The following is a 27,527-nucleotide window of genomic DNA, read 5'->3' as shown; positions in this document are numbered from 1 at the left end:
CATACTTTCAAATGAACATTTGTGCATAACTTTTCTCCATAAGATACGTTTTATAATTGGTTGAAAAAACATTCTGGGCTATTTTATTTAAGAAATGAAGAGTGTTTTTTTCTTGACTAAGTCATTTTTACAGATATTATTGGTAACATGTTTAGAATGAGGCAGGGTTAAAAGTATTGAGGATTAAGTAGTGAGCTAAACAGATGTTGATTTCGATCTCGGCGGCATTAACTTGAAGGTTAATGTAAAGGAGTATACTTTATATATGACAAACGGGTGCTTTTGCATAACCCAGCATGTATTTTAGCTGTTGTGTAGTTCAGCTAGTTTCTATCATTTATCCATTTCAAAACTGTGGTCTAATAAAGGTTTATTTTGGATTTTTTTTTACATAGTTCTCTTTCTTATTATAGTTGGTGGGCCAGTTCATTGCCAGAGCTGTTGGAGATGGAATTTTATGTAATACCTATATTGATAGTTACAAAGGAACTGTAGATTGTGTACAGGCTAGGTAAGTAGATTAAGTTTTGCTTCTTAGAATTTCAAAACAGGCAATTCTACAGTGATATTCGCATTAATCAGATGTTGTGAACATGTCATTTATTTGATCTTTGTTGTTAAAAGATTGTTGACATGGAATAACAGGAAGAGGACAGTAATAAAATGCAAAAGTTCTGAGCTAATTTAGTAGGTTCCCTCATTTCTAGTTATCCTTCTTTGGACCTCAATTTCCCTACTTGTAAAATGAAAGTGTTGAGTGTGTATTGATCAGGATACCTCTGGGTCTGATTCCTGAAGTCATCTCATGTTTTAGTAAGATCTACTTAGTGAGCCTTGTTTAGAATTCTGTGGAAACCTTTTCTTAGAATATGTGCTTTAACTTTTGTTCTTTGATTTAGTGAATTATAAGCCAAACATGGTGTTTTACTTTTTTAAGCTTCCTGGAGATGTTGGTTTAGACAGCCATGTCTCAGGTTTTCCAGATTAGATACTAATTTTCCTACGTTAGGTCCTAGTGGAATGACTTTCGTGGGTGGGAAGATGTGAATCTATATAAAGTTGTATGTGAAATGTTTCGTTTGGTGATAGATCAGTAGTTTTGTCCTGTATTTTGGTCGTTCTTGATGAGAAATGGATGTAAAGGAACATAAGAATGTTAAATATTTTGCTAACTAATTTTAATTTGAAAAGTTATTCCCCCAAATTACATTTTTTGTTACACAAATGTTGTCAATACATAGACACTTTTGCAAACTATTGATAATTTAGTAAACCTCAACCTATCTGTAATTTTTTACTTTTCTTTTTTCTCGTCTCTTTGGTAGAGCTGCTTTGGATAAAGCTACTGTGCTTCTGAGTATGTCTAAAGGTGGAAAGCGCAAAGACAGCGTGTGGGGATCTGGAGGCGGGCAGCAGTCTGTCAATCACCTTGTTAAAGAGGTACCTGATAAGCATTGTTTTCAACTTATATGTGTCCTTTGAAAGAGAAAACAGTAAGACAACTACTAAATGGCATTTTTTGTGGGTAAGAATTAATTGTGATTGTATACCTGCAAGTAAAAAAAATGGATTAATCTACAAAAGAGAAAATAATTGCATAATTGCTATTATTCCTTGTTTTGTGACTTAATGGCGTGACTATTAAGAGGCCTTTCGTGAATGTTAAGAATGTTGTCTGTGAACATCTAAGGAAGGAATAGCTATAAGGAGGCTGTCTGTGAACATCTGGGGAAATGCCTAAAATCTTGTTTTATAGTTGTATTTAGTTTTAACTTAAAATGCCTTTTTGTTTTTTGAGACAGGGTTTCTCTGTAGCTTTATAGCCTATTCTGTAATTCTGTTTGTAGACCAGGCTGGCTTCGAACTCACAGAGATCTGCCTGCCTCTGCTTCCCAAGTGCTGGGATTGAGGCGTGCACCTTCACCACCTACTTATTTTTAAATTGTTCAATAAATATTATATATAAGCAATTTGGGTAGTCTGAGATTACAAGTTAGGGATCATTACTATTAGAGCTGATCAGAGTGGTAGATATTTATAAGGATGTTCACTACATTTGCTAAGGAAAATTAATAGTTGGGTTATTTCATTAAAATGCAAGATTTGCTTCCTATGGATTTTCTCTCATGTTCTTTAACAACTGGAAAAATGTGTCTGACTACATATTTTGAGACCTGCAGTTAGAAGATTTGTAGTTTAAGTACTTTTTTTAGTATACTCTTTTTAATTTTGATTTTCAATTAGTTTGTGTGTGTGTGTGTGTGTACACATGTGTGTCTTGTGTGTGTTTTAGTTCAGAGGTCAAAATCAGGTCTCATTTTTTTAGGAAATGTCACCTTGCTTTTAGAGTCTTCACTGGGACCTTACTTATGACATAGCTGTAGTGATATTTTGTTTGTAATCTAACAAATAAAGCTTGCCTGAAGATCAGAGTGCAGAGCTAAGCCACTAATTAGCCATAGAGGCCAGGCATTGGTGGCATACAACTTTAATGCCAGCACTCAGGAGACAGGCAGACAGATGTCGTGAGTTCAAGGCCATCCTGGGCTACACGAAATTGATCCAGTCTAAAAGGGAAACAGAGCTAGATAGTGGTGGCTCACAGCTTTATTCCCAGTACTTGGGAGTCACATGCCTTTAATTATAACACTAGGTAGGTGGAGACAGGAAGGGATATGGCTTGGTGGAGAGAGGAGTACAAGGCCGGGGGAGACAGGAGCTCAGTGCAGTCTGAGGACGAAGTCTGAGGATGCAGTCTGAAATAGTCTGAAACAGTCTGAGGACGCAGTCGGAGGCAGTCTGAGAGCAGAATTGCCCCTTTGGTCTGAGCATTGGTAGAGGTAAGAATTCTAGTGGTTGGCTGTTTGCTTCTCTGATCTCTCAGCTTTTACTGTTTAATATCTGACTCTGGGCTTTATTTATTAAGACCAATTACAATTCGTGCTAACCATAGTTAGGCTGGCTGGATAGTGAGCCACAGGTCTCCTTGTCTCTGTTTCTGATGTTGAGATTACAAGCATGTCATGTGCAGTGTATTATGTGGGTTACGAGGATCAAAGTAAAGGTCATCAAACTTGCATGACAAGAACTTAATTGGCTGAGCTGGTGCCTCGACCCTCAGTCTTTTTTATATCTCTAGTTTAAGTGGTAAGGAGCTCAAATGGGTAGTTACAGTGTTGATCATTTTTTGCTTTTTACATAGGTTAGATTAGATATGCCAGGTCATTACTGCATTGTCTTTTAAAAATTTGAAGAGTTATAAGAAAAGTTAAAATATGAATATCCCAGGGATATTAGGCAAGGAAATGTAATAAAGAGCATCCTAACTGGACAGGAAGATGTCAAACCAGCTCTGTTCCCAGATGAATGATACATAGATTGGAGAATCCAGGGGAATCTACAGAGAAACTCCAAAAACCCAAACTTAACCCGTAGTTTAGCAAATTTGTATGATAATAAGATCAATACATGAAATTCAGTTCTTTATACATTAGGATTGAAGGAATAACAGAAATGAAAGTGTGGCTGTGTTTATAAAAGCATAAAATTAGAATATGACAAAATTAAAGGAAATTCAAGTTTTATACACTAAAAACTGAAAACATTGAAAGATATGCCACATTTATGGATTTTAAGACAATATTGTTAAGATGATAATACTCTCTGAAGGTGATATTTTGAGAAATTGACAAACTCTTAGACTATGTGAATTATCTTTCAGTTAAAAGGAAATTGGAAATAACAGTATATGAATTTGAAATTTACATTATTTTGGGTACTCATTTAAATGGAAGCAAGGTTCAAGTAAATTTTTATTTTTTAAAAAAGAAGTAATTTTTAAAATATATTTCTGTATATGTGTATGTGCCTGCTTCTCTGTATGTGTAATGCGTATGTCTTTATGTGTAACGTGTATGTGTGTGTGTATGTGCATGTGTGCCAGAGAGTCCTTTGCATCCCCTGGAACTAAGTTGTGGCAGTTGTGAACTATTGCGTGGGTTCTGGGAACTGAACCCATCCCCACACAGGAGCTGCAAGTGCTGTTAGCCACTGCGCTCGTCTCCTCAGCCCCATGTCCACTTTCTCAGTGGCATAGCAAATACAACTTAAACAACACACAGCGTGTAGTTTTTAGTAAATGTATTTGAAATATTAAGTATTGGTATAAAATATGTTAAGTATGTAAATGTATGTTTGTATTAAATACTTTGTGTATGTGTATAATGTGTGTCTGGTATTATGGTGGTGCACTCATGCATATGAGGTACAAGTTTTTGTGCCTGTGCACATACTTGGGCATCAGGCGTCTTCCTCCATTACTCTCCACTGCCTTTCCTTGAGACAGAGTCTCTCACTCAACTAGAAGCTTGATATTTTTTCTTGACTTACTGGCTAGTGAGCTTTTGCAATCCCTTTGTCTCTGCCCAGCGGTGCTGGAATAATATTTATGCACAATCATGCCTGGCTTTATTATTATTTTTATGTGAGTGTGGGGCTTTGAACTTTGGTCTTCATTCTTGTATTCACCCAGTCAAAATACACTTAGTGTCATTAGAAACAAGTGCTTTTCCCAGAAAATTTGTAAAGAATATTATTTTTTATTTGAAAAGCTTTTTTGCTGAAGAAAAATTTACCAGCCTTTTTCTAGAGCCAGAAATGATACTGTCTCTTTTGCTATGACTGAAGCTCAATTACTGAAGGTGTTAATTTTTTAATGTAATATTTTAATGTGTTTGGGTGTTTTGCCTGTATAGAGTCTGTATAGCACGTGTATGCAGTGCTCTCAGAGGCCAGAAGAGGGCAGCGAATAGTCGTAGATGGTGGCTAGCCATCATGTGGGTGCTGGGAATTGAACTTGGGTCCTCCAGAAGAACAGCCATTGTGCTTTTAAACACTGAACCGTCTCTCCACCCTCACTAAATGTTTTGAGATACTGAGTTTGAAATTCTCAATTCTAGAGAGAAGAGAAACTGGAAATCTTTGTTCTTGTAGTAATGTCCCAGTATCTCTTACTTTTTGGTTCTCAGTTGCATTTAGACCACCCTGATACTTGGTGGCATTCCAAAAAGTAATGGGACTTTATGTTAGTGCCCTCTAGTGGTATTTAACCCTTTGTCCTTTTCAAAGATTTATTTTAATTATATGTATGTGTGGGTATGTGCACTTGAGTTAGATTCCTATGGAGGACAGAGTTGTGGGATCCTAGGAGCTGGAGTTACAAGTTGTTGTGAACTGCCGGTAATGGGTGGTCAGAGATAGCCTCAGGTCTGCTCCTCTGCATGCTCTGAATTGCTGAACTGTCTCTCCAGCCCCTAAATCACTCCATCTAGTCATTCATTCATCTATCCTGTTTTTTGAGACAGAATTTCTCTGTTTAACAGCCCTGGCTGTCCTGGAACTCACCAGGCCGGCCTTAAACTCAGAGAGATCTGCCTGCTTCTGCCTCCAGAGTGTTGGGATTAAAGGAGCCACCACTGCCTGGCAAATCCCTTATTTTTAGTAGGATATATTGAAACATTATAGTTATAAGGCAGGGCATCTACATTATAAAACCTGCTTGTGGATACCAGTCATTCCTTAGAAAACCAATGAACCATTCAAAGCCTGGAAGTTTATTTTTTAATTATGAAGAAATTCTTCAATTATGAAAAATTAAATATTATGACACCACCCTGTCAAATCCCTATATCTAATATTGGTGTGAATGTAAATAAATAATTTAGGTAAGCACACAGCTTTTAAAAATAGGAATTCTATCTGGGCGGTGGTGGCACACGCCTTTAATCCCAGCACTTGGGAGGCAGAGGCAGGCAGATGTCTGTTAGTTCGAGGCCAGCCTGGTCTACAAGAGCTAGTTCCAGGACAGGAACCAAAAAAGGTACAGAGAAACCCTGTCTCGAAACCCCCCCCCCCCAAAAAAAAATTAGGAATTCTAACATTGCAACTTTTAAATATAACAGATTGATATGCTACTTAAAGAGTACTTACTCTCTGGAGACATCTCTGAAGCTGAACACTGCCTTAAGGAACTGGAAGTACCTCATTTTCACCACGAGCTTGTGTATGAAGTAAGAGTACATTCTCATACCCAAGAGGATTGTCTTTCCTTTTTTCCTTAAAGATTTATTTTTATTTTATGTGTATTGGTGTTTTGCCTGTATGTGTGTCTGTGTATGAGTGAATTACAGACAGTTGTGAGCTGCCATGTGGGTGCTGGGAATTGAACCCAGGTCATCTAGAAGAGCAGTCAGTGCTCTTAACCGCTGAGCCATCTCTCTAACCCCCCACAAGAGGATTTTTAGTTGCTCTTCTTATATCACAGTGACCAATGCTTTATTTAATAATACAAAGCTTTTTTTCCTTAAAAATACTAAAATAATTTATAAGTTTATATAATCATTACAAAAAACATAAATCGCTACATGTTAGAGGAGAGATCTGGTACATTTTTAGGAGCAGTTTCTCATGAACTGTTAAAAATTAATTTACTTTTTTTGTTCAATTTTTAGGCCATTGTAATGGTTTTAGAGTCAACTAGAGAAAGTGCATTCAAGATGATCTTAGATTTATTACAATCCTTGTGGAAGTCTTCTACCATTACCATAGACCAAATGAAAAGAGTATGTATGACATTATTTTAAATAATACCTCAACTATATGATTGTATAAAGGTTATGAATTGTTAATGAAGGTTTCTTTTAGTGTATTTGTAGTATTATGCCTGAGATTTTGTTTAACTTTTTAAATTTTTTGGATGTGAAACTTAGATAACACTTCAGTCTTTTTTTTTTTTTGGTTTTTTTCAAGACAAGGTTTCTCTACTTTAGTCTTTTTTAAAAGTATGATTGTTCAGTTTGTGAAATACAAAAGCATTTAAATGACATTTCTTTTCCTATTTAAGTTGTACATGTTTTTTAAATGGTGAAACTATTTATCTTATATACAAGATAGTAAATGTAGATTGAGAAGTAGATAGTCAGGGAATTTGCTCATTGTCTGACATTTGCCTGGTGCTCTTTAGAGAAGTTTTAAAGAAAGCAAATATACTTTATTTTCAAGGTTCAGTTGTTGACTTGTTTTGCCAGTTTGTACTGCATCAGTTTATAATATAGTGGTGGGTTGTTTCATGACATCATCATTTTTACACAGGGTTAACAATTGTAATTTTGTTCTAGGGTTATGAGAGAATTTACAATGAAATTCCAGATATCAATCTGGATGTTCCACACTCATACTCTGTGCTGGAGAGATTTGTGGAGGAATGTTTTCAGGCTGGAATCATTTCCAAACAAGTCCGAGATCTTTGTCCATCAAGGTACTGTGTTTAAATACTACTTTGTATTTGTAAAATACTGAATGAGATAGTTGGGGAGCTAAGATAGTTGTGTGTTTGTCATTCTGCTGTCAGGAAAATGAAGTAGTGTCTTTCTTGAAGTGACTGGAGGCCAAGAACTGTCTACTTGTCTACCTAAGAGTTTAAGCTTGCTTGTCCTCTTGCAACTGTGGACAGGACTACTATTTGGAGGGAGCTAATTTTATACAGTGTAGATGTTTACCAGGATGTTAGTAAATGTTATTTCAGTGTAGATATTATCACCAGAAACACAAGAAAATTGGAGATTTAGTGAACCTTCAAGTTCTCATGACTAGTGCCTTTTGTATTGGCAAAGTGTGAATTCAGACTTTCTAGACTTAAGGTCTAAATGCTTTCCTGTACTTGGCAGTGGCTTTCTTTGCTTCACGTGATGAAGAACAGACAGACACTTACTGTAGGACTGTTTTTCTCTTTAAGGAATTATATTTGTACCACTAGGATATAATTTAAAGAGTTGATAAGGACTTTTCCCCTTAATAAGGCAGTAGTGTAGCAAGTTAAAGACTTAGCTGTAACCAAACATGTTTTATATACATTTTTGTTTGTTCTTTTTAAGTCTGAAAAATGTAAGCTTTGAATTTTGTTTTGTGAAGAGTCTCAGAAAAACTACTACTAAAGTTTATAGGCTCAGAGAGAAGGTGGAGGTGTAGAAATCTCTGGAAATGCAGATCATGGCTAGATGCCATACGTCACATAGCATCAGTGAAACCGCCACCTTAGCGAGTAACCCTAGCGAGACCTTTTGTCTTCACCATTTCATCCCACCCTTATCTTAGTGTAGTCCTCAGTTTAAGGACACAGAGCAGATTCCTGTCCCAGTACCTTATGGTTGCGTTTTAAGATTCTTTTAAAGCTTGTGTTTGAAAGTCTGGTTATTTTTATTGGGGGCTTTAGCTCTGGAGTCAGTGAAGAGCTCCTGCAGCTGTGTAATATAACACCAAACAACTCTGACTTTTGTCGTCATTAAGTTTGGTTTGTGTGTTAAGTGCACATGCATGTGTGATCTTGCGTGCTTGGGGCAGAGAGCAGGGGCTAATTCTGTAATAGGTCTGCCTACACTTACTGATGTGGGCTGCTGGCCAGTTGTTCTCTGGGGAGAGTGCTGCTGCAGTAGCTGGAGTGCAGTGGCTCTAACAGAGGAGAGTTTCTTGAGTTTCCAAACCACAGTCAGCCTTCCCTTAATGGGGCATATAGGCTAAAGAAATCAGATTACCTTTGGTTGTCTACAGATTAGGACTTTTCTAAGGCTAAGGGAAATTTAGTTATTAAACATTTTGGTGATAATATTTGTTAACATTATTTATGTGGACATGTGTGTTCATATCATGGTACATATATGGAGGTAAGAGGTCAACTTCTGGGATTTCATTCTGTACCTCCACCATGATGGTCCCAGGATTGATCAGGTTTGGTGGCAAGAGGAGCCTTTACTTTCTTTGAATCACCTTCTGTTTGGCTCACTTGCTTTCAAATAAGGTAAAAATAAATACTGAAGTCTAAGTAAAATGTCTTTATTTCGTATTTTAACTTTAATTACAACTAATAGACAAAGAAAATTCATTAGTAATTGTTTCTCTAAGCTCCTCATACTTGCTCTTTATCTGATGATTTTTAAGACTAAGGTTTCTAGTAGGTAAAAAACACCCTTTCAAAGGAATTCAGACACGCTGGCCTTAAACAGCAGAACTCTTTATGTCTAAATGTATAAACATAGGTGTCAAGGTTTTAATGTTTTTCGAGTCAGATTTTTACCTGCTTTTGTTTTGTCCTTTTCATTTACAGGGGAAGAAAGCGTTTTGTAAGTGAAGGAGATGGAGGTCGTCTTAAACCAGAGAGCTACTGAAGGCAGAGCTCTTGCAGTCTTAGCTGGGATAGCGGCAGATCTGAACTGTAAGAGTTGTTAGTGCAGGTTTTTTTTTTGGGGGGGGGGCGGGGTACAAGGCATTTCTGAAATTTTATAAACTTACATTTAATGGGGATTTTTGAAGGGAGTATTTTTTCTTTTTTTTTTTCTTTGAGGGGAAACTAAAGGAGGGACAGAAGAGTAACCACTTAAATGTGGAATATTCTGATAAGCTACTTTTTCTAAGTGCCATGTTTATGACCTAATCATTCCAGGTTTTGCATTGATGTCTGACTGCCACTCCTTTCTTTCAAGGACAGTGTTTTTTTTTTTTGTAGTAAAATCACTGGTTTATACAAAGCTTTAGTTAGGGGACAAGTGAAGCTACTAAGCCCCATGTTGGCTGCTGCTGTGGAAATGCTGTGCTTCGGGAATAAACACACACATACATACTTATCCTACACACATCTCTAACACACACACACACACACACACACACTTTTGTCTTAAAAAGAATTTTTAAAAGACGAGTTAGTCATGAGACTTTTTCATCTTTCCAGGGAACATATTGATTGGTCTTAAATACTAGACAGTTAAGTAAATGGTGGCTGGAACATCTATTTTTCTACAAAACTGGAAAAATGAACCCGGTTCTACAAGAATGTACAACAATAAAACGTGAAGCAGTGTTGATTCTTTAGTGGGAGTACATTTATTTTGTGTGTTGAAAACGTCTTTTGGTTTCCTGTCTAAACTTCATTAGGCCTTGTGTTCATTCCCAAAGTGCAGGACAAACAAAAATGCTTTGTTGTTTCTTGAGACAGAGTCTTGTTATGTAGCTCTGGCTGGCCTGTGTCCTCAAACTCATCGTAGTCTGTGTCTACTCCGTGTCCGAGTGCTGGAATAAAGGCATGGACCATCATGCCTGACTTTCAGAACAAGTACACTTGAGCTTAGTGAATTCAAGTTATTACAAAATCTTTTTTTATTTTAATCTTCAAACTTTAATAATAATAATAATAAACAGGACTAGAGAGATCACTAAGCAGCAGTGAGCACCTGCTGCTCTTTCATAGGACCCAAGTTGGATTCTTAGCACCCACATCGTGCAGCTTACAACCTTCAGGAACTTGAGTTTTCTGGGGTATCAGATGTCCTCTTATGACTTCTATGGACACCTGCATATAGGTGGCATAAACACAAGACACTTAAAAATCTTAGAGCAGTGTAATAGTGGAAAAACCTTTTAAGGTTACACTAGGGAAATACATGCACAGTTTATCTTTGTTTATTGATCTGAGCTGGAGTTGAATAAAATTTGTCTAATATATAAACAGCTCTTATCCTTAAATTCTGTTGACGTTTAAAAAAGTATTCTTCAGAAGGAAAACATGCTCATTGCGTAGGCGGCTCGACTTATCTTTCACTCTTCTGAAGGGGGATTCGGATCCACAAAGCTGGTCTCTGGAAAGCAACATAAGCCACGTAGTTAGCCTAGAAAAGCGTTTCCCAAAGCATGACAACTTCAGCTCGTTAGTGACAGAGGATGGTACTTCTAGCAGTCAGAAGTTGAGGTTAAGGTTTTCTCAGCACAAGACTTCCACAGTTGATGATTGCATGGGAAAGTGTGGCTTACTCGGAGTAAAAAATCTGTCTCCAATTCAAGGCAATGATTTCCAAGGTTCTATCACACACGACTTTAGTGACAGCAGTTTAAGTGTTAGTGATGAGAATACATGTCCTCAACTGGGCTCCTCTGGTAGCCAGACAACCTCTGGAGCAGAGGTAACCACATATTTAACTCCAATACGTAGTCTCATATCAAAAACAATTTAAGGGGAGCCAAACGCTTTCTTCTTCAGCAGAAGTGAGAGACAGTGTTTCAACACCTGGAGACAGTGGTTTTAGCTCCCTTACCTGGAATAAGTTGGAAGATTCCATTTCTGACCAAGAGGGCTCTTTGAAAGAACTGTTTCAGAAGGGGACCACCCAGAGTGGGGGACCTTGTAAAAAAGCCAAAGCATCCTAGAAGGTTGAGGAGACTGTCCACTCTCCAGGAGCAAGGCTCCCAGTCAGAAACGGAAGATGAAAAGCAGATGGGTTACTCCCAAGTCTGAAGCAAAAGTGGATGCTGCTTCAGTCACCTCGGAGGGTTAGCAAGGCTCCAGTGAGAAGATCAGGGATTGGACTTTAAGCTTTAAGAACTTATCAAAATACCCCAGCCTCCTGTTAGTTCATGAGCTCTTTATTAAAAGCAAATAGAAGAGATTCCAGCAGGAAGATGACCAGGCATTCTTTGAGGAAAGGGATGAGGGGGAAACAGACTTCAGCATATTCTGGCTGGACTGATTGGCAAGAAGATGGGCATAGAACAGCTGGATATCTTGACAGAATTACAGTATAGAAATCTGAAGCATATTTTATGGTTTTAGATTCCTTGATTTCAGAGAGTTTATTCAGGTAAGAAATAAAAGTTGCTCATGGAAGAAAAAGTATTTTCTTAAAATAAGTATTAAGAAGTATTCTCTTAAATCAAGTATTCTACTTAAAGCTTTACATTTATCTAAATATCAATATGTAATTACCAATAAATAAGTTACTTTAAAGGGAGATCATATTTCTAGCCTCTAATTACTTAGAAAGGTTTCAAAGTCTGTGGCAATTGAAGAAGTCTAGTGACTGCAATCAACCATTATATTTACAATTTCCAAAATATTTTCTTGGTTACAAGGCTAGGTAGTCTTTTAGAAAGAAAACCCTCTAGTGTTTTTTAAAGCTCATATTTATTTTATTGGTTTATTACTGTGGTGGCTAAAATAAAGCATTTCTAGGATTTTGTATTTGGTAATCAATACTTTTGTAATTCTCTTATTTCTTAAAATTAGTGTAATTAAAAGTTTAGTTGACTCCAAAATAGCTGAAGGTTTTTTAAAAATCAAATTTGTTAAGAAATCAGTTTTGTTATTACTGCCGTCATTATGGTCAGGCTACATACCATAAGGATGACATGGTACATAACTGGTTAAGTTTGTTTCTGCGTAACAATATATTCAAGAATAGTTTATTTTCAGATTTAGGTGTCTAAAAAGATGAGGAATCCATCATCCAGAAAAGACACATCTAATCTCTAACACTACTATAGTAGGTAGGTTGAATAAGGTAATTTATAATTTTGAAAACCTTTTTAAGATCCCATAAAACATCAAAGTTTTCTTTTCAATACAAGCCAATGTTTAAGTTCCCAAATTTTGTTTTTTAAAATTATGAATGTCCAGTTTGATTATGTATTTTCAGCCTATAGATGCAGAATAGTTTCTAGTTCCTGAACAGGTGAGATGGGTTGTCCCCTTAAAGTGGTACTAGTCAGTGGGCTATTTGCTGGTCTTCTTTTTCTGCCATTTCTTGTTGGCGGATTGTATCCTGTGCTGCTTGCTGCATTTTCTCCAGTTTTTCCAGAGTCAGAGATTTTAAGGGTAAAAGTTTGGGTTTACACAGCACCATTGTGGTTACATCTTCTACAGACAACTGCCCTATTAATAAGAAATAAGAAATTAATTTGAGGAATGTAGACAGAAGTTTTTGTCCCATTCAGTCCCGCAGCTGCTCAGTCACAAACACAGATAAATAACCGTTTGTTAACTATAAATGGTTTGGCCTATTAGCTCAGGCTTATTATTAACTAGCTCTTACAACTTAAATTAACTCATAATTCTTATCTATGTTTAGCCATGTGGTTTGGTACCTTTTCTCAACGCAACATTTTTATCTTGCTTACTCTGTGTCTGGTTGGTGACCGCAGACTGAGCCTTTCCTCTTCCCAGTTATTCTAGTCTGGTCACCCAATCTATACTTCCTGCCTGACTACAGGCCAGTCAGCATTTTATTGAACCAATAAATCTTACAGGGTACAAGAGCATTATCCCACAGCAGAGGAAGATGCTTGGTGGTTTTGATTTGTAACTAGAATGTAAGTCAATGAAAAAGTTTCTGCTCCTAGACTGACAAAGCAGTGATCCCACAAGCAACATTTCTTAACATTACAGAAGGGTCAGGAAACAAGAGCTGGACTTGGATATACCATAGCTTTTTGGACCAAATGTTTAATTGGAGGAATATATACACAGCACAGAAACACAGCAAGGTGCAATATTTAACGTGAATGCTCAAATTATGAATTATTTAACTGGAATGGTTAGCTTTTCTCACTAGAGTATGACTTTAGGTTACTTTCCCCATATTTTCAATCTTCCTTTAAATTCCATTTCACTGAGAATTTCACATTGTATTCTGCACTGAGGTACAACAGGATTTTTCTTTTTTTTGAAATAGGTTTTCTCTGTGGCTTTGGAGCCTGTCCTGGAACTAGCTCTGGTAGAAGACCAGGCTGGCCTCGAACTCACAGAGATGCACCTACCTCTGCCTCCCAAGTGCTGGGATTAAAGGTGTGTGCCACCACTGCCTAGCTCAGTACAATAAGATTTATAGTTACAAGAAACAGTACTTAATGTGGTATCCTTTGTTGAGAAAAGTGAGAATTTTTTTACAACCTACTCATGAAAACAAAATATAAGTGAGAGTGGACTGTCATAACCCAGAAGACGTATGTACTTAGCTATTCTGCTGTGCGATACCCATCACCTGGTAAGTCTCTAGTAGTCTACAATGAAATACTTGTGAAATATACCTTGTTTTGGAAGGACTTCCCGGAACATCGACTTCACTTCTGCCATCTATAACTGCTGGATACAGTGCTTTTGCTCCTTCAATGAGAAATCAGTTACTGACATTAAAATTCCCAAAGAATTCCTGGTGACCATAGCTGAAAGAAATACTACAGAAAGTAAAGAGCCTTATCTGTAAGATTTCCTCAGCAGTTTTCTGTGGTTCTCTGAAATAAGGCTGAGACATTTTACATGTATCTAGATCTTGTCAGTCTTTATTCAATAGTAAGTGGAATGCTAAGCATTCTAACTTCTCATCCTAGGAAAAAATTTGTAAAACTTCAGTTCTCTTTTTGCTTTTACATTTTTTTTTTCTATTTTGTTTTTTGAGACAGGGTTTCTCTGTGTAACAGCCCTGGCAGTCCTAGAACTCATCTGTTGACCAGACCGGCCTCAGACTCACAGAGACCCACCTACCTCTGCCTCTCAAATGTTGGGATTAATAGTGTACACCACCATTGCCTGACATATTTTTTTTTTAAAAAAAGGAAATTCAGTTGAGAAAAGGTATATAGTAAGGCTTCTTAGTTCACTGACAGCTTCTCTCTTGAGAAGACACTAACATCAATCTAACTACCAACTGAAAAGGGGTGAGGCGGAGATGACAAGGTGGTAATAGGCAACATTTCCTAACATTCTTTCTTGTGTTGCTGACAGTTGATTCCTAACTTTCAATTCTGGGTTGCTCAGCTGTAATCTGTAAGAAGCAACATAGTGGGTAAGCAAGCTATGAAATAAACATGAAGTATGCTTTAGTAGTTCCACTGAAATACTATATGCTAAAGGACCAGGATACACGTTACTGTAGTATTATGGCTATTTAAGCCAGTAACACTTGTTGCAGATTACAGCTATACTGTCTGCTCTAAGTTCCTGGATCAAGTTGAAGAATGGTACCTTTCTACGTTGTTCTAGACAGTGCCACCCATTCAGTGATGTCTCACTACACTGATGCAACCTTACTATGTCTTTCACAATGTTACTACCAAGATTTATTATTTATAAAGTGGTGATGCTGGCTTCGTGCCTGCTTTTCCACCCACTGCAAATTAATTATAACCAAATGAAGCTGCTTTTGTTCTTTGTCATTCTTGTTCCACTCCTTAGACATTCCTAATATAAGCTTTCTACTTTATGTTCTTCAACTGATTATCTTCTCATTCAAATTACTCTGGAATGTCTAGGTTCCTGAGAACCTCTATATCTGTTTTTCAGAACTCCTGTCTTCAAACTTTATTCCTGTTCTCTCTCTGTTCTATCAGGGACAGTAGATGATGTAAGGAGTAGGCCAGGAAAGCAACTCTTCTCTAAATGGAGTGTGAGGTAAGTATACCATGCAATTTCCTTAGAATGCAGAGCCCCAAATACATTTTTCCTTTCTATTTAGGCCCAAAACTTAATACTCAAGCCTTTTTCTTCAATGTTGGGGGAAGACTGATAGTAGTGCATATCCCTAATTAAATCAATATAGCTACTGAGCCCCTGGTATCTCCATTAAAAGCATCACAATGAAAATCCCGTGCCTGCATCAGATCTGACATGCCACTGAAAAGGATGGGCATTACTGATTGAGAAAAGTAAAGCACAGTAACTAGTTTCCTACATACAAGCAAGATGCTGCCTATCATGGTAGGTTAAGTTTTAGCTGTTTACAGAAAGAGCAACTCTGGCTTTGTATAATTAAATCACTATTCTTTGTTTTCCTTTGGTTTTTACCTCTTACACATCCAAAATACAAGAGGAAAACAATGATACTTGGTGTTCATCTGTTTGAGCCATTGTTAGTGGAAAGGGTGTGGGGCTAAAGGACTGGCAAAGAATGTGTTGACACTGGTGAAGGTAACATCAGTGCCCTCTTTTGCTTAGGCGGTTTCTGCTTTAGTAGGACTGATTCTTGTTCTAGGCCCCTTAGGCCTTGACAGGAGAGAAACAGGAAGGGAAGGGCTAAAATAAGCAAGGTGGAGATCTAATGGCTAGCGTTGGCCAGGATATGCACTTTTGATAATTGCCCTGGGAGTCTAGAGTAAGAAGGAATATTCTTTCTTTTTTCTCATAGCAGTCTGCTACTTGCCAAACACAAGTGTTTTGTAGGGTGTAGTGATTTCTAAGGAGTTGTGGCTACTTCTAAGCAGAGTATCAATGCAGATGGGATGTATACAAAACCAGAGATGAATGGATCAAAAAAGAAAAACATATTACTGAAATGTGTATTGGAAAACTGCCATGAGGGCCTACCATATGCCAGACAATGTTCATCAGTGAACAAAAAAATATTTTGCCTTTTGGAGCCTACAGCTGGGGATAAGGGAAGAGAAACAACAGAAAGTAGCTTAGTACAGATAGAAGTTTAAATTGAATGCTGGAAGACGGTAATCCAATTGTAATAGGAAAATCATTAGGATGACACTTTAAGCAAAGACTGTTTTTATATGTGTAAGTTTATGTGCTTCACTTTGGAAATGTGGACAAATCAAAAAGCCTGTTAACTTCCACAGCGAAAGAAGGCTTATGGAAATGAGCACCCTCTTTCAATTTTTTTATAGAGCTATTTTGCTTTATCTACTAAAACCAAGTATTTGACCTCAGAGCTATCATACTTATGAAACTACAGCAGATGTTTATGAGTTGGGATGGCCACTCAGCATTGCATTAAAAATGACATTGACGAGCAACATGTTCAGCAATACTGAGCTTGAGCCCACTTGTTCACCAACTGGCCAAGAGATAAATCATGGGTTATGCACAGACTAGAATGCTATCTCAGATTAAAAAATGACCCAGATTGTGATGGCATATTAAGACAAATATTAAAATGAAGAAGTAGACATATTCTTACCATATTGGAACCCATATATATAGCAAGACAGGGTTTCCTTGTAGCTTTGGAGCCTGTCCTGAAACTCGATCTGTAGACCAGGATGGCCTCGAACTCTATTTGCCTGTCTCTGCTTCCTGAGTGCTGGGATTATAGGTGTGCGCTGTTACCACCTGGCATGTTTAACACTGCTAAGTGCAGTGTCACTATACTATTGTTTGTCTTCAGACAGGGTAACTGGAAAATACTGTGCTGTTTCCTTCCCTTTTTAAACTTTGTAATCTCTCTCGGAGAACACAGTTCTGATGGGCAGTGTACTTTAAGATCCTGAGAAGTCAATGCAAACCTACCACAGTAATGGATGTCTAAAATGAATGCAAAAGAACTCAAAAACGTTTTTCATATGATATTTTACTGTTTTTGGAGCACCGAAAGACTTGTCTAAGAAAGAAGCTTTTAAAATCAGTCATGTATTTGGACAAGTTGAAAGAGGAGATCACTAAAGTGTCCTTTTTACCTTAAGAATGCACATTCCCTTCAGAGTTTTCCCTTTAATTCATGTAAAACATGTAACATGTTTCTAAATCAACAAATATTTTTCAGTTGTAATAGTTACAAAGGACATGATTTCTACATACTTAACATCAATTTTTTTTTTTTTTTTTTTTTTTTTTTTTTTTGGTTTTTCGAGACAGGGTTTCTCTGTAGCTTTGGTGCCTGTCCCGGAACTAGCTCTTGTAGACCAGGCTGGCCTCGAACTCCCAGAGATCCGCCTGCCTCTGCCTCCCGAGTGCTGGGATTAAAGGCATGTGCCACCACCGCCCGGCTCTTAACATCAATTTTTAAAAGCAATGTAAACAGCAATTTGGCAGCTATCATTTTAATAAAAAGGAAAAGTTCTTAGAGCTTTTATATTCATTTTAATCCCTAGATCTCTTTATTTCTAACACAATTTTAATCTAATGTAACATTTTCATACTTGGTATGTTACTGATCGTACTAGCATATTAGCTGGTTACAAAAACTTAAATAAATTAATAAAATTAAAACTTTAAAGTACACATTGTTAAAATTATTGACCACACATCTGTTACTAAGGACTTTTTCCTCAGTAAGTTTACATATGCTTGGCCGAGAATTTATTGGAATTGCTATAATCTGACTTTTCATTTATATAGGCATAAGTACTGAGATGGGAATGGGAAAAATTTTTGTTTGAACTTGTTATATATTTGAAAGTCATAGTGACCTATTATTAATAATTAATTCTAGTGAACAACAAATTAGTAAATTGCCGGGCGGTGGTGGCGCACGCCTTTAATCCCAGCACTTGGGAGGCAGAGGCAGGCGGATCTCTGTGAGTTCGAGACCAGCCTGGTCTACAGAGCTAGTTCCAGGACAGGCTCCAAAACCACAGAGAAACCCTGTCTCGAAAAACCAAAAAAAAAAAAAAAAAAAAAAAAAAAATTAGTAAATTAATTTTTCCTCACTGTGTATGCTAAGCTAGCATTTCACTACTGAGCTGCATCCTTAGTGTCTACACTTCCTTGTGTAGTTTTGGAAGTTAGGCACTGAGCATTTCCTTTTGTGAAAGCTCAGCATTCCCTAAGAATCCCAAGTCCTTAGTCTTGAAATGCACTTTATTTACTGTCTCTGGTACTCAAGAGATTTTGGTCCTTGAAGTATTTCATCGCAGTAAAATTCTACACTGGCTAGGAAAATGCCTTTTTCTTTTTCTTTCTTGTTATGTGATTGTGAAGGGAGGGGTAGGTACAGGAAATGAGACTAAGCACGGTTATCTATAGGCTCCTTTTTTCAGGAAATTAAGCCTTAGAGACTTCACATGGAAGTTAATGGTCTACAAGTTCACTATTCTTAGCCTTGCTTGTCTTCATTCTGCCCTGATTGTCTTTAGGTGTCTTGAAGCATATGTTCACCATCACATAAATACTACTCATTTGTAAAATCACATTATGTTGTACTTAGAAATATTAATAGATTTTCTGAGAGAATTTTATAGTTAACTAAAATTTGAGATGCTCTATGAAGGAAAAGTTATTTTCCTTTTTAACATCAAAACTTTCTTGAAACTTAAATGTACTAAAGTATGCAACGAATTTGCAGCAGAAAATGTATTATTTGCCAAACTTATTTGATCCTGGACTCCTTTAAAAATGCTTATATGGTATACAGCCTGTAGATGTGTGGTAAGACACATGATAGGTGGAGCACACTCTAAGGAAAACACCATTATTTACAATATAATAAAGCTACTTTGAAATCACCCTTTTCCTGAATAATTTATAAAGATCAATTCAATATGGTTTATCTTCTTTCATTAGTAAGTGGAAAGTTCAGACACTCTTGGAAAACAATGTCTTTTAAAGGAACTACTTTAACATGAAAAGAGAAATATCTTGCAGAGGATTTGAGAAACTGGCTGTTTGCTGTTGCCTGTCAGAATAGCATTCTATGACACAAGTACAGCGTTATGGCAGCTGTGCTGCATGCACATGTAGTCCTACCTAGAGTGGCTGGGTGGACATCCACTGTTCTCTGTGGCTCTCTATCTTAAAGGTGGTCTTACACTGGCAGCTGCAATCACTGCAGTATCTTCAAGACAAAAGGACCTGCACAGATGTAAAAGCTGTTTTAGGAGGACAACTGAAAGGCACTTTAAAGAGTCTAATATAGGCAGTGGATGTTTTGGTCTTGGCAACCAGCTGGATCACAGAACCAAAAGAAGAGGAGCTTTGGTCATGGTGTCTCTTCACAGCAATATAATACCGACTTAAAACATCACAATTCAGGTTTAGGTTCAGCAAGTGTCTAAGTTCAGTTGGAAGATAAAAATGATTGAGGTACACAGAGTCAGCTGTACATCAGTATCAATGACAGAAGTACAAAATCACTCGGGTGGAAAATTGTGGGTGGTTGGATTAGTGGTAAAAACACAGGAATACACAGCAGTGAAGAGAAGTATCCTTTTAAAGCATTTTGCTTATTTTGTATGTGTGTAGGTGCACATATGCCAAACTAATGCATGGGAAATAGAGAATTCATATCAAGCCTCACATCAATCCCTAGCAATAAGAGTTCAATGAATATTAGCAATACTGTACTGTACTGCTATAATGATGTCATAAAACTAGATTCTCAGAAAAAAATGAAGTCTAAAAAAGTTATGGGGGTTTATTACTAATATTTAATAAAGAAAAACATACCAGTAAGGAGGAACATTTCAGAATTATTCACCCATCATCCATCAACCAGGTCAGAACCTGCTTGCCTTCTGAGGTCAGTTGTGTTTTACAGTGGCATGGCTATAGACTCCCATCATTCTCTATAAGTCACACTCTTAGTAATGATCTTAAACACAGACTAGTTTGAATGTATCTAGCTGGGTGGTGATGCTGTAGGACTTTAATGCCAGCACTTGGGATGCAGAGGCAGGAGGATCTCTTGACTTCAAAGCCAGCCTGGTCTACCAAGTGAGTTCTAGGATAGCCAGGCTACACAGAGAAACCCTGTCTTGAAAAAAAAATTAATATACGTATATGTATGTACCTTAACTACATGTCACTGTTTAGAAGAAAGTCATATGTATTAAGATATTTGAGCAGAATGTGTAATTTTTTTTTACCTCAAAAAGCAATTTTAGAATTGAAATTACTTTGGGTACAGCCAAAAAACAAGTAAGAAAACTTGAATTACCCACCTCACATTCATCCCCCAATATGTAAAAGCAAACTGTGAAAGACTAGGAAAAAGTAATCATGTCTAAGACTATAAAGTTAAGTGAAGAAAAAGGACTTGGAATTTCGTCTGCCACAATCCATTACCTGCTCCTCTTTTCAGTTTTCTCTATGCTACACCTGGGCAAATAGCTTGGAAGCCCATTAAAAAAACACAAATATTTAAGATGTTAGGCAGAGACGAGACTACCATGAGTAGAAACCAGTGAAGAGTAATGCACTCTTCACAATCTATTGGAATGGTCATCTTTGAAGCCATTCATACTGTTAGAAATCAAAGTAGAAATGAGTGAGTCTCAGGAATGTGTACATATTTAAATAGTAACTATGGCATACAAACTTAAGTACTATACTTCTTCCTCTCTTTCACAACTGTCACAGACAATATATGTAGCACGTGAGTGATCGTTCTCAATTTTTAGATTGAGTATTCTAGTTAGTTATGTTTGATAGCACTCTGAAAACAGCACAGATTTTTTTCCCAGTGCTGGTGATCAATTCAGGGTCTTGCATGTGATAAGCAAGTGCTCTACCATGGAATCTCTGCCCTAAGTTACTATGTTTTAAAAGAATGTTCCAGCAGAGCAGTCACATTCGGAGCAGACATGCAATATGTTAAATAGCTAGACAGGGCTATAAGCTTCAGGTCATATCTTTGTCTAGCTATCTGGGAAATGCAAGCTGTGGTCACAGAATTGGTAGAAGGGGTGACAGATTACTGAGATCTAACTCCAGTTATAAGAATATGGATCAGAAACATCAAAATCAAGACCCAGGATAGGATTTGGATCCAATTCTAAAACTGTTCTAGCTCACCGGAATATTTGGTTTTGTATTAGAAGTCACTCCCATAGGAAAATGTCTTCTCCTTATATTGTCCACCATTCCTGTTACTTGGTCTTCACTATCACTCTTTCCCTTGTTAAGTAAACTCATCAGCTTATCTTAATTTATAGAAAACCCATCTCTAAAGTATGAAATGGAATGCTTCAGAGTAGTTTAGGGGTTCTATGTGTTTCAAACAAGCCATGACAACAAAAGCTTTCGGAAAACAAGCTTGAGGTAAAAATTTTCTCAGTAATCTATTTCATTTATATAAGTAAATGTAAATTATTTACATATAGAGTTGTACTCTATGCTAATTAGTATAGCTGTTTTTGCTGTTTTATGTATCCACTTTAAATGAGGTACCTAAGTTATACTGATGGTTAACTTAGCTGTGTGACCCTGAATACATTCCTTAACCATTATGCAGCTTGGTTTCCTCATATAAAACATACTTTATATCTCTATCTATCCAAAATTAAAAGTTCCACATAAAGAGCAGATAGACAAATGCCTAGAAATTCAGCATGGTTTACTATCCGAGGTCAAATTTTTATGCCATGATGGACTTGCTCTACACTGCCATTATGGGATCTTCTAAGTTCCAAGACCTTTGAATTTTTGTAGACATTGTATTCCCTATAAATATGACAGCATGATCTATTTAAATGTTTTTCTTTAACATTTTTTACTTATTTAAATTTAAAGCAGCATGCACTGCCAAGTTGTATCCTTAAATGTTTTTTAGAATGTGTGATAAAGCAAATGTACTTTATAATATCTACAACTCGAGGCTGAAATCACGTGGAAGGTTTTAAGTGAGCAGTGAAGAGTAGAAACCTATATGGACTGTAACCAAGGGAACAGAATTCTGTTGTATGCTAAAAATCTATCTTGAATCTTTGGCAGAGATGACAAGTGACTTGATTCTTACCAACAGAAGTAATAGTGTGATGTGGGATTCTCCTCTGTATGCTGTGAACACCATTGGTTAATAAAGAAGCTGCTTTGGGCCTGTTGCAGTGCAGAATGGGACAGGGTGGGAATTCCAAGCAGACAGAGGAGTAGAGAGTAGGTGGAGTCAGGGAGACGTCATGCAGCTGCTGGAGGAGAAAGACGCTAGGTACTGGTAAACCACGGGTCTCATGGTAAAATATAAAATAATAGAAATGGGCTAATTCAAGATGTAAGAGCTAGCTACAAATACCCCTAAGCTATTGGGCAAACAGTATTGTGATTAATATGTTTCTGTGTGATTATCTCGGGTCTGAGCATTCGGGAAACGAACAAGCAGCCTCTGACTACAATAGTGCTTTAAAGCATTTTGTGACTCTTTAAACAAAGTCATAATGCTTTTTTGAAATATAGACATCATAATGCTGGAGCCCTATAGTCCCAGACTAGTTTAATTTTAATTTAGTTTAATGGTCTGCTGGATGTTTAAAAAGTGTTTGAATCAATTTTGAAAACCTGAAGATTTGACATAAAATCCAAACTTTAGCTGTATTTGGAAGTATTTGATAAACATGTCCTCTCCAGTTCTCTAGTCCTTAGGATTCCCATTGCTTCCCTCCTCCTATCAGCTCAGCTGTTAAGCACATCTAACATTGACCTGTAGTAAAATACAGAGCCACTGCAATTGTCTAACTGTACCAGTTGTGCAGGGATTGACTTTTGTTTGATTTTTTTTTTTTAAGTTGGAAACCTAGTCTTTAATGTCTGTGCCATTTCTCCAACTTCCTCTCCCCCTCTTGAGACAGGATTGGGATACAGTTGCTGAGGTTGCTTTGGGACTCCTGGGCTCAAGTAATACCCCTGCTTCATCCTTCAGCAGAGCTGGTGTGACTGGTGAAAACCACCGGATCTGGCCTGCTAGGAACTAAGATTCAAATTCTAGATATTGAACCACCAGAAGCAATCCTATTATACAAAGGATATTCATTGTTAGGGCTTTTAAAATAAATTATTTTGTAACTACTCATTAAGTTAGCTCTTTTAAAGTAAATTCAGTTTGTTTGGTGCAGTTTCAAGTGGACACGGCACAGAATTGTAGGAACAATAACAAAAATCTTCAAATGTTGAAGTTGAATGATGAGGGTTCAAAAACATAGATTTTGGAAGAATGGGTATTAAACTTTGGACCTTTTGTATACTAACTGGACATTCACCACTGAGCTGCACTTCCAGTCTCATGTAGCTTGTCCAATGTAAGCTAATAAGGAAAAGGTGAGAGTGAGCCCTGAACGAATGCTTCCAAGTAGATGTGTAGTTAACACCCACTTTTACTCAAGCAAATGCTCATCTGCCAGCAGAGTGTGGACTGATAACATTCATGTGGAGAAGCCAACTGACATCAGACAGCTGGAGACATAGCAGCTTCTATTCTGCTTTGCTAGCTGGCACCTGCTGGTATAGATGTGCTGCAACATGCTCAGTTTGGCTAATTAACTCAGACTCATGTTAATAAAATGTGTGCTGTCTAGTTTCTGAAATGTGCCTAAGCCTTGGAACAGGAACTGCTCCTGGGGGATTTGGATGATGTCATAAGCATTGGGAGATTCCAATAGCATATACCACTATTAAGTTAATATTCATCTCATGTAAAATACTGTTCTTTAATAACCTGTTTTAAAATTCAGGTCTAGGTGATATTTCTTAAAAATATTAACTTTTAGTCTGGTGAAAAGTTAATTAGTAGCTGAGATAACTAATTAGCTATTTCCATAATATGTAAGAAAAAAATTATTTGATAGTTTACATTGCTTTCTAAAGCTCATTCTTCAAATGTCAGATTTTGTGCATAAAAATCTTGCTTTATTATTAAAAATGTGTACTTTTTCTAAAGTCCTCCAGAATCAATGAATTAGAATCTTTTATGTTTTTGATATAAATTTGGAGAATTGTCTATCTCATTGACCTTTAAACATTTAATGCCTAATATGTGCCTAAATTATACTAATTTAGAAGATAACAATCATACTGTGACCACATTCTGTGAGCTATGAGGCAAGCTAAAGTACTTTACATAATATTTGAATTCTGTTTAAATTTAGTTTTAAACGGCCCACAGACACTTACTAGTGAATGGTCATATTCCTGAAATCCAGGTCTGATTCTAAAACCTAGTCTTAACTACTATATTATTTAGCCTTCTTGAATTTAGTACCAAGCTAAAATTGTTTCACAATCATATATGAGCACATTTCCTCCTATACAAAGAAAGTAACTATTGAAACATGTTATTTTAACTTTCAGTATGATAGCTAAAAACATTCTACACTAACCTAAGAGATTTCTTTTCACTTTCAAGATGAAAAGTAAGTGTAGGGTGCATTCTTGGGAGTTTTTCTCTTTTGATTATCAACTAAATTCCACAGTTCTCTATCCATCGGGCAGAGAATATTACTAATGAACTCAGTGTTAAGTATAATCTTGGTTTTGCAATTTTTAATAGGCAATGCTTACTACCAAAAAGCTATCATAGAAACAACAGGAACAATTAGATCTTGCAGAAGAATTTCAGGGAGAAAATAACATTGCCTAAACTGGATTGTGGCCAGATGGACCACAGTTGCTGTGGTATCCGCTGTGATAACATCAAGATTGTGTATTTGAATTACAGAGCTACAATCTTTCAACAGCAGTCCACAGGGTGCCAGGACTTGAAACTCAAGAAACTATGCTGACATCAGTATACTGTGCTGTAGATTTCATTGCATCAGCTTCAAGCATAGGCGAAGTAGCAAGATTTATTAAAGGGAGACAGTCTATATTGCCAGCCCAGAGTACTAGTAAGCACTCTATAGACACAGGCAAGTTAAATGTCAAACTTTCAGCACGCTAAATGGGATGGACTTCACTAGTAGTAACACATGGCAAGGGTACATGTAGTTGGCATTTGAGAACACAAATGGAAAAATAATACTGTTACGTAGTCATGTACAAGAAACAAGCTTAATCAAGACTCTTCATTCTTGAACTTCTAGGTCACATGAAGTAAGGAAAGGGATTCATTTTCAACAATACTTTTTGTTGACTTCTTCAAAATGCCCATGTAGCAGAGGGGAAGAAGATTCCCGGGACAGTTCTAAAGTTAAAGAGTGGTAATGTCCATGTACATTACAAAGTTTTGGCAGAATTTTTATTTGTATATTCTTTGTATTTTATTTTAGAAAACTGAAAATTTTCTTGGTTGTAATGATACTGTATTTTTCAGTTTCTCTATTTCAAAATTCTTAGGAAATTCATATAGAAAATCTTATGGGTGTCTAACAGCAGACCTATAACCTATTTTTAAATAGTAATAAGGAATGTGAGGAAAGAAATGTCTACATAGCAAAATGTTAACAAGTATTCTACATAAGTAAAGGGTGCATGACTGTACAGTCTCTAGCCCTCCCCCCCCCACCCTCCTTTTGGAGATTGGATTTCACTATGTATTCCAGAGGCTTTGACTTGAGATCCTCTTGCTTCAGCCTCCTGGGTGCACCACACCTAGCTCTTTTAGCTTGGCAATGTCTGCGCATTTTCACAATAAAACAGATAGGGGGGCATGCTGTAAAGATTTCAGAGGGTAGACCTAAGAAAACACTCAGTACCGGGGACTATGCTCAATTTCTGATACGGCGCAGAACAGTGACACCGCTAGGAGTGTCTCAGACATCCAGAGCAGAGCTAACGAGGGGACGTTATGTCAGTGCACGATTAGGTGCAGGGCTGGCGAATCCCACACAAACCATTTTATTCATGCATAAGCACAGTTGTGAGGTTAAAAATATGTAAGCAGCAGATACATTAAATAGTGACTATTACAAGACATGCAAGAAGTGCTATATAAAGGCTGCAGAGATGGCTCAGGGGTTGAGAGTACTTCTCGCTCTCCCAGAGGACCCAGGTTCAATTCCCAGCACCCACATGGAAGCTCACAACTGTAAGTCTAATTTCTGGGGAATCTGACACTTTCACAGACATACATGCAGGTGAAACATGAACACACATAAAAATAAATGATTTTTAAAAGTGCTATATAAGCTTGGGGGAAATCACTTCCTGTTGGAGAGAATTTGGAAATCCATCTCCAAGGATTACAGAATCATGGGCACAAAACTCACAAAAGGTGACGTCAGACTAAATAACCTCAGAGAAGACAAGAGAACTTCATTTTTTGCCTGGCACACAGGTAAAGAAGGTAGGTTTGCACTATCCTTATCCATTGATTAGGTACAAGCAATTCTTAATTTACCTGAAAATTATCTTTTTCTTGTAGTTTAGTATTCAATCTGTAGATACAGAACGACTGACTTCTTGACTCAAAAAGTCTACAGAAGGAACTGCATGATATAGTTTCTTGGAGACACAACATTTTAAATGTTTTTTAAAAAGAATATTTACAAGCATTAAGTTGTTTGATAAATCGTAGACACTCACGACTACTAGAGAGCCCAGGAAGGGAAGGCAGAAAAAGATGAAAACTGGCGGTGGGAAAGTCACCTTTTTCTTTGATAGTTGGGGTGGGAATTGATTCCTTTTTGATCCTGAAATAGAGTCCTTAAAGGTCAGGGAGTACTGTACTTGATAGGAACTCGTGGAGGCGTGGTCAGGAGCTCAGCTAAGCAGTTGCTAGGGACCCAGGCTCCCGGGTCGGCCTTCTGGCCAGCTTGGCGGAGTATCGGGCAGCCTCGCCCTCCAGGGAACCTCAGAGGGGCGGAGGGAAGGCTGGCCACCGCCCTACCAGCCGGAAAGAAAACCCTCCGCCAGCGGAAGCGGCCCTAGGCCCTACCAGTCTTCTCAGAGCTCCCTGCACGCGGTTCATCCTGCCTGGCCGGCCCGCACTTGGTGACGAGGCGCACTCACCTCACACTTCAACTCTGGGAGAGGCGGCACCCCCTGGGGCGCAGGCTGGGGCGACTACTCCCACCTTCTGGCTAGGACCCTACTAGGAAGTACCAAGCGCAACTTCCGGCGCGAGGGAGTTTTGAAGCTCTAAGTTATTTCTTCTAGGTAAGTGATCAGGCATCTCAGTAAAAGGCCTGAAAACAAAGCCTGCGGTTCCTGAGTATGAATTAACTCGTCTGCCGTGGACTGGCGGTTCATCTCTCTTGTAGGTATACTTACGGGTTCCTTCCTTCCCAGACGGCTCCGCTGTTGCCCGGGGTAACGGGGACGGAATGAAGGAAACGTGTGTACGTCAAAC

The 27,527-nt window shown here is 37.6% G+C and overlaps 3 protein-coding genes and 1 pseudogene across 10 annotated transcripts in view; 3 read left to right on the top strand and 1 right to left on the bottom strand.

Annotated features, from left to right (window-relative positions):
* The window catches only part of Pdcd4 (programmed cell death 4), a 21,981-nt gene extending 12,063 nt beyond the window's left edge, over window positions 1-9,918 (top strand). Inside the window, exons 7-13 of one of the 2 annotated variants that reach the window (XM_057779481.1) lie at window positions 414-511; window positions 1,326-1,440; window positions 5,961-6,068; window positions 6,510-6,620; window positions 7,176-7,315; window positions 9,158-9,265; window positions 9,779-9,918. In XM_057779481.1, coding sequence (XP_057635464.1) covers window positions 414-511; window positions 1,326-1,440; window positions 5,961-6,068; window positions 6,510-6,620; window positions 7,176-7,315; window positions 9,158-9,218 — 633 coding nt within the window. In that variant the 3' untranslated portion in view covers window positions 9,219-9,265; window positions 9,779-9,918. Of the gene's footprint in view, window positions 1-413; window positions 512-1,325; window positions 1,441-5,960; window positions 6,069-6,509; window positions 6,621-7,175; window positions 7,316-9,157 lie in introns of both variants that reach the window. The other variant, XM_057779480.1, reaches the window with a different exon arrangement.
* Window positions 9,915-27,527, bottom strand: Bbip1 (BBSome interacting protein 1). 7 transcript variants are annotated; one of them, XM_057779482.1, is made up of 4 exons: window positions 27,449-27,514; window positions 19,280-19,384; window positions 13,903-13,978; window positions 9,915-12,748 (listed from the first exon to the last, which is right to left on the bottom strand). In XM_057779482.1, exons 3-4 carry the CDS (start codon window positions 13,946-13,948, stop codon window positions 12,582-12,584), a joined length of 213 nt encoding a protein of 70 aa, XP_057635465.1. In that variant the 5' UTR covers window positions 13,949-13,978; window positions 19,280-19,384; window positions 27,449-27,514; the 3' UTR covers window positions 9,915-12,581. The 7 variants fall into 7 exon arrangements, with proteins under 7 accessions (XP_057635465.1, XP_057635467.1, XP_057635469.1 ...); XM_057779484.1 differs by lacking the exon at window positions 27,449-27,514 and adding an exon at window positions 27,188-27,261; XM_057779486.1 differs by lacking the exon at window positions 27,449-27,514 and adding an exon at window positions 26,825-27,141.
* LOC130879251 (F-box only protein 43-like) lies at window positions 10,140-11,682 on the top strand (annotated as a pseudogene).
* Window positions 27,062-27,527, top strand: part of Shoc2 (SHOC2 leucine rich repeat scaffold protein) — a 79,939-nt gene continuing 79,473 nt past the window's right edge. The window contains exon 1 of the mRNA XM_057779478.1: window positions 27,062-27,334. The gene's annotated coding sequence lies outside the window, so the exon portion shown is untranslated. The remainder of the gene's footprint in view (window positions 27,335-27,527) is intronic.

Source organism: Chionomys nivalis, chromosome 8, assembly GCF_950005125.1.
Source record: "Chionomys nivalis chromosome 8, mChiNiv1.1, whole genome shotgun sequence".
Taxonomy (NCBI): Eukaryota; Metazoa; Chordata; class Mammalia; order Rodentia; family Cricetidae; genus Chionomys; species Chionomys nivalis.
This window is presented reverse-complemented; position numbering and strand designations above follow the sequence as displayed.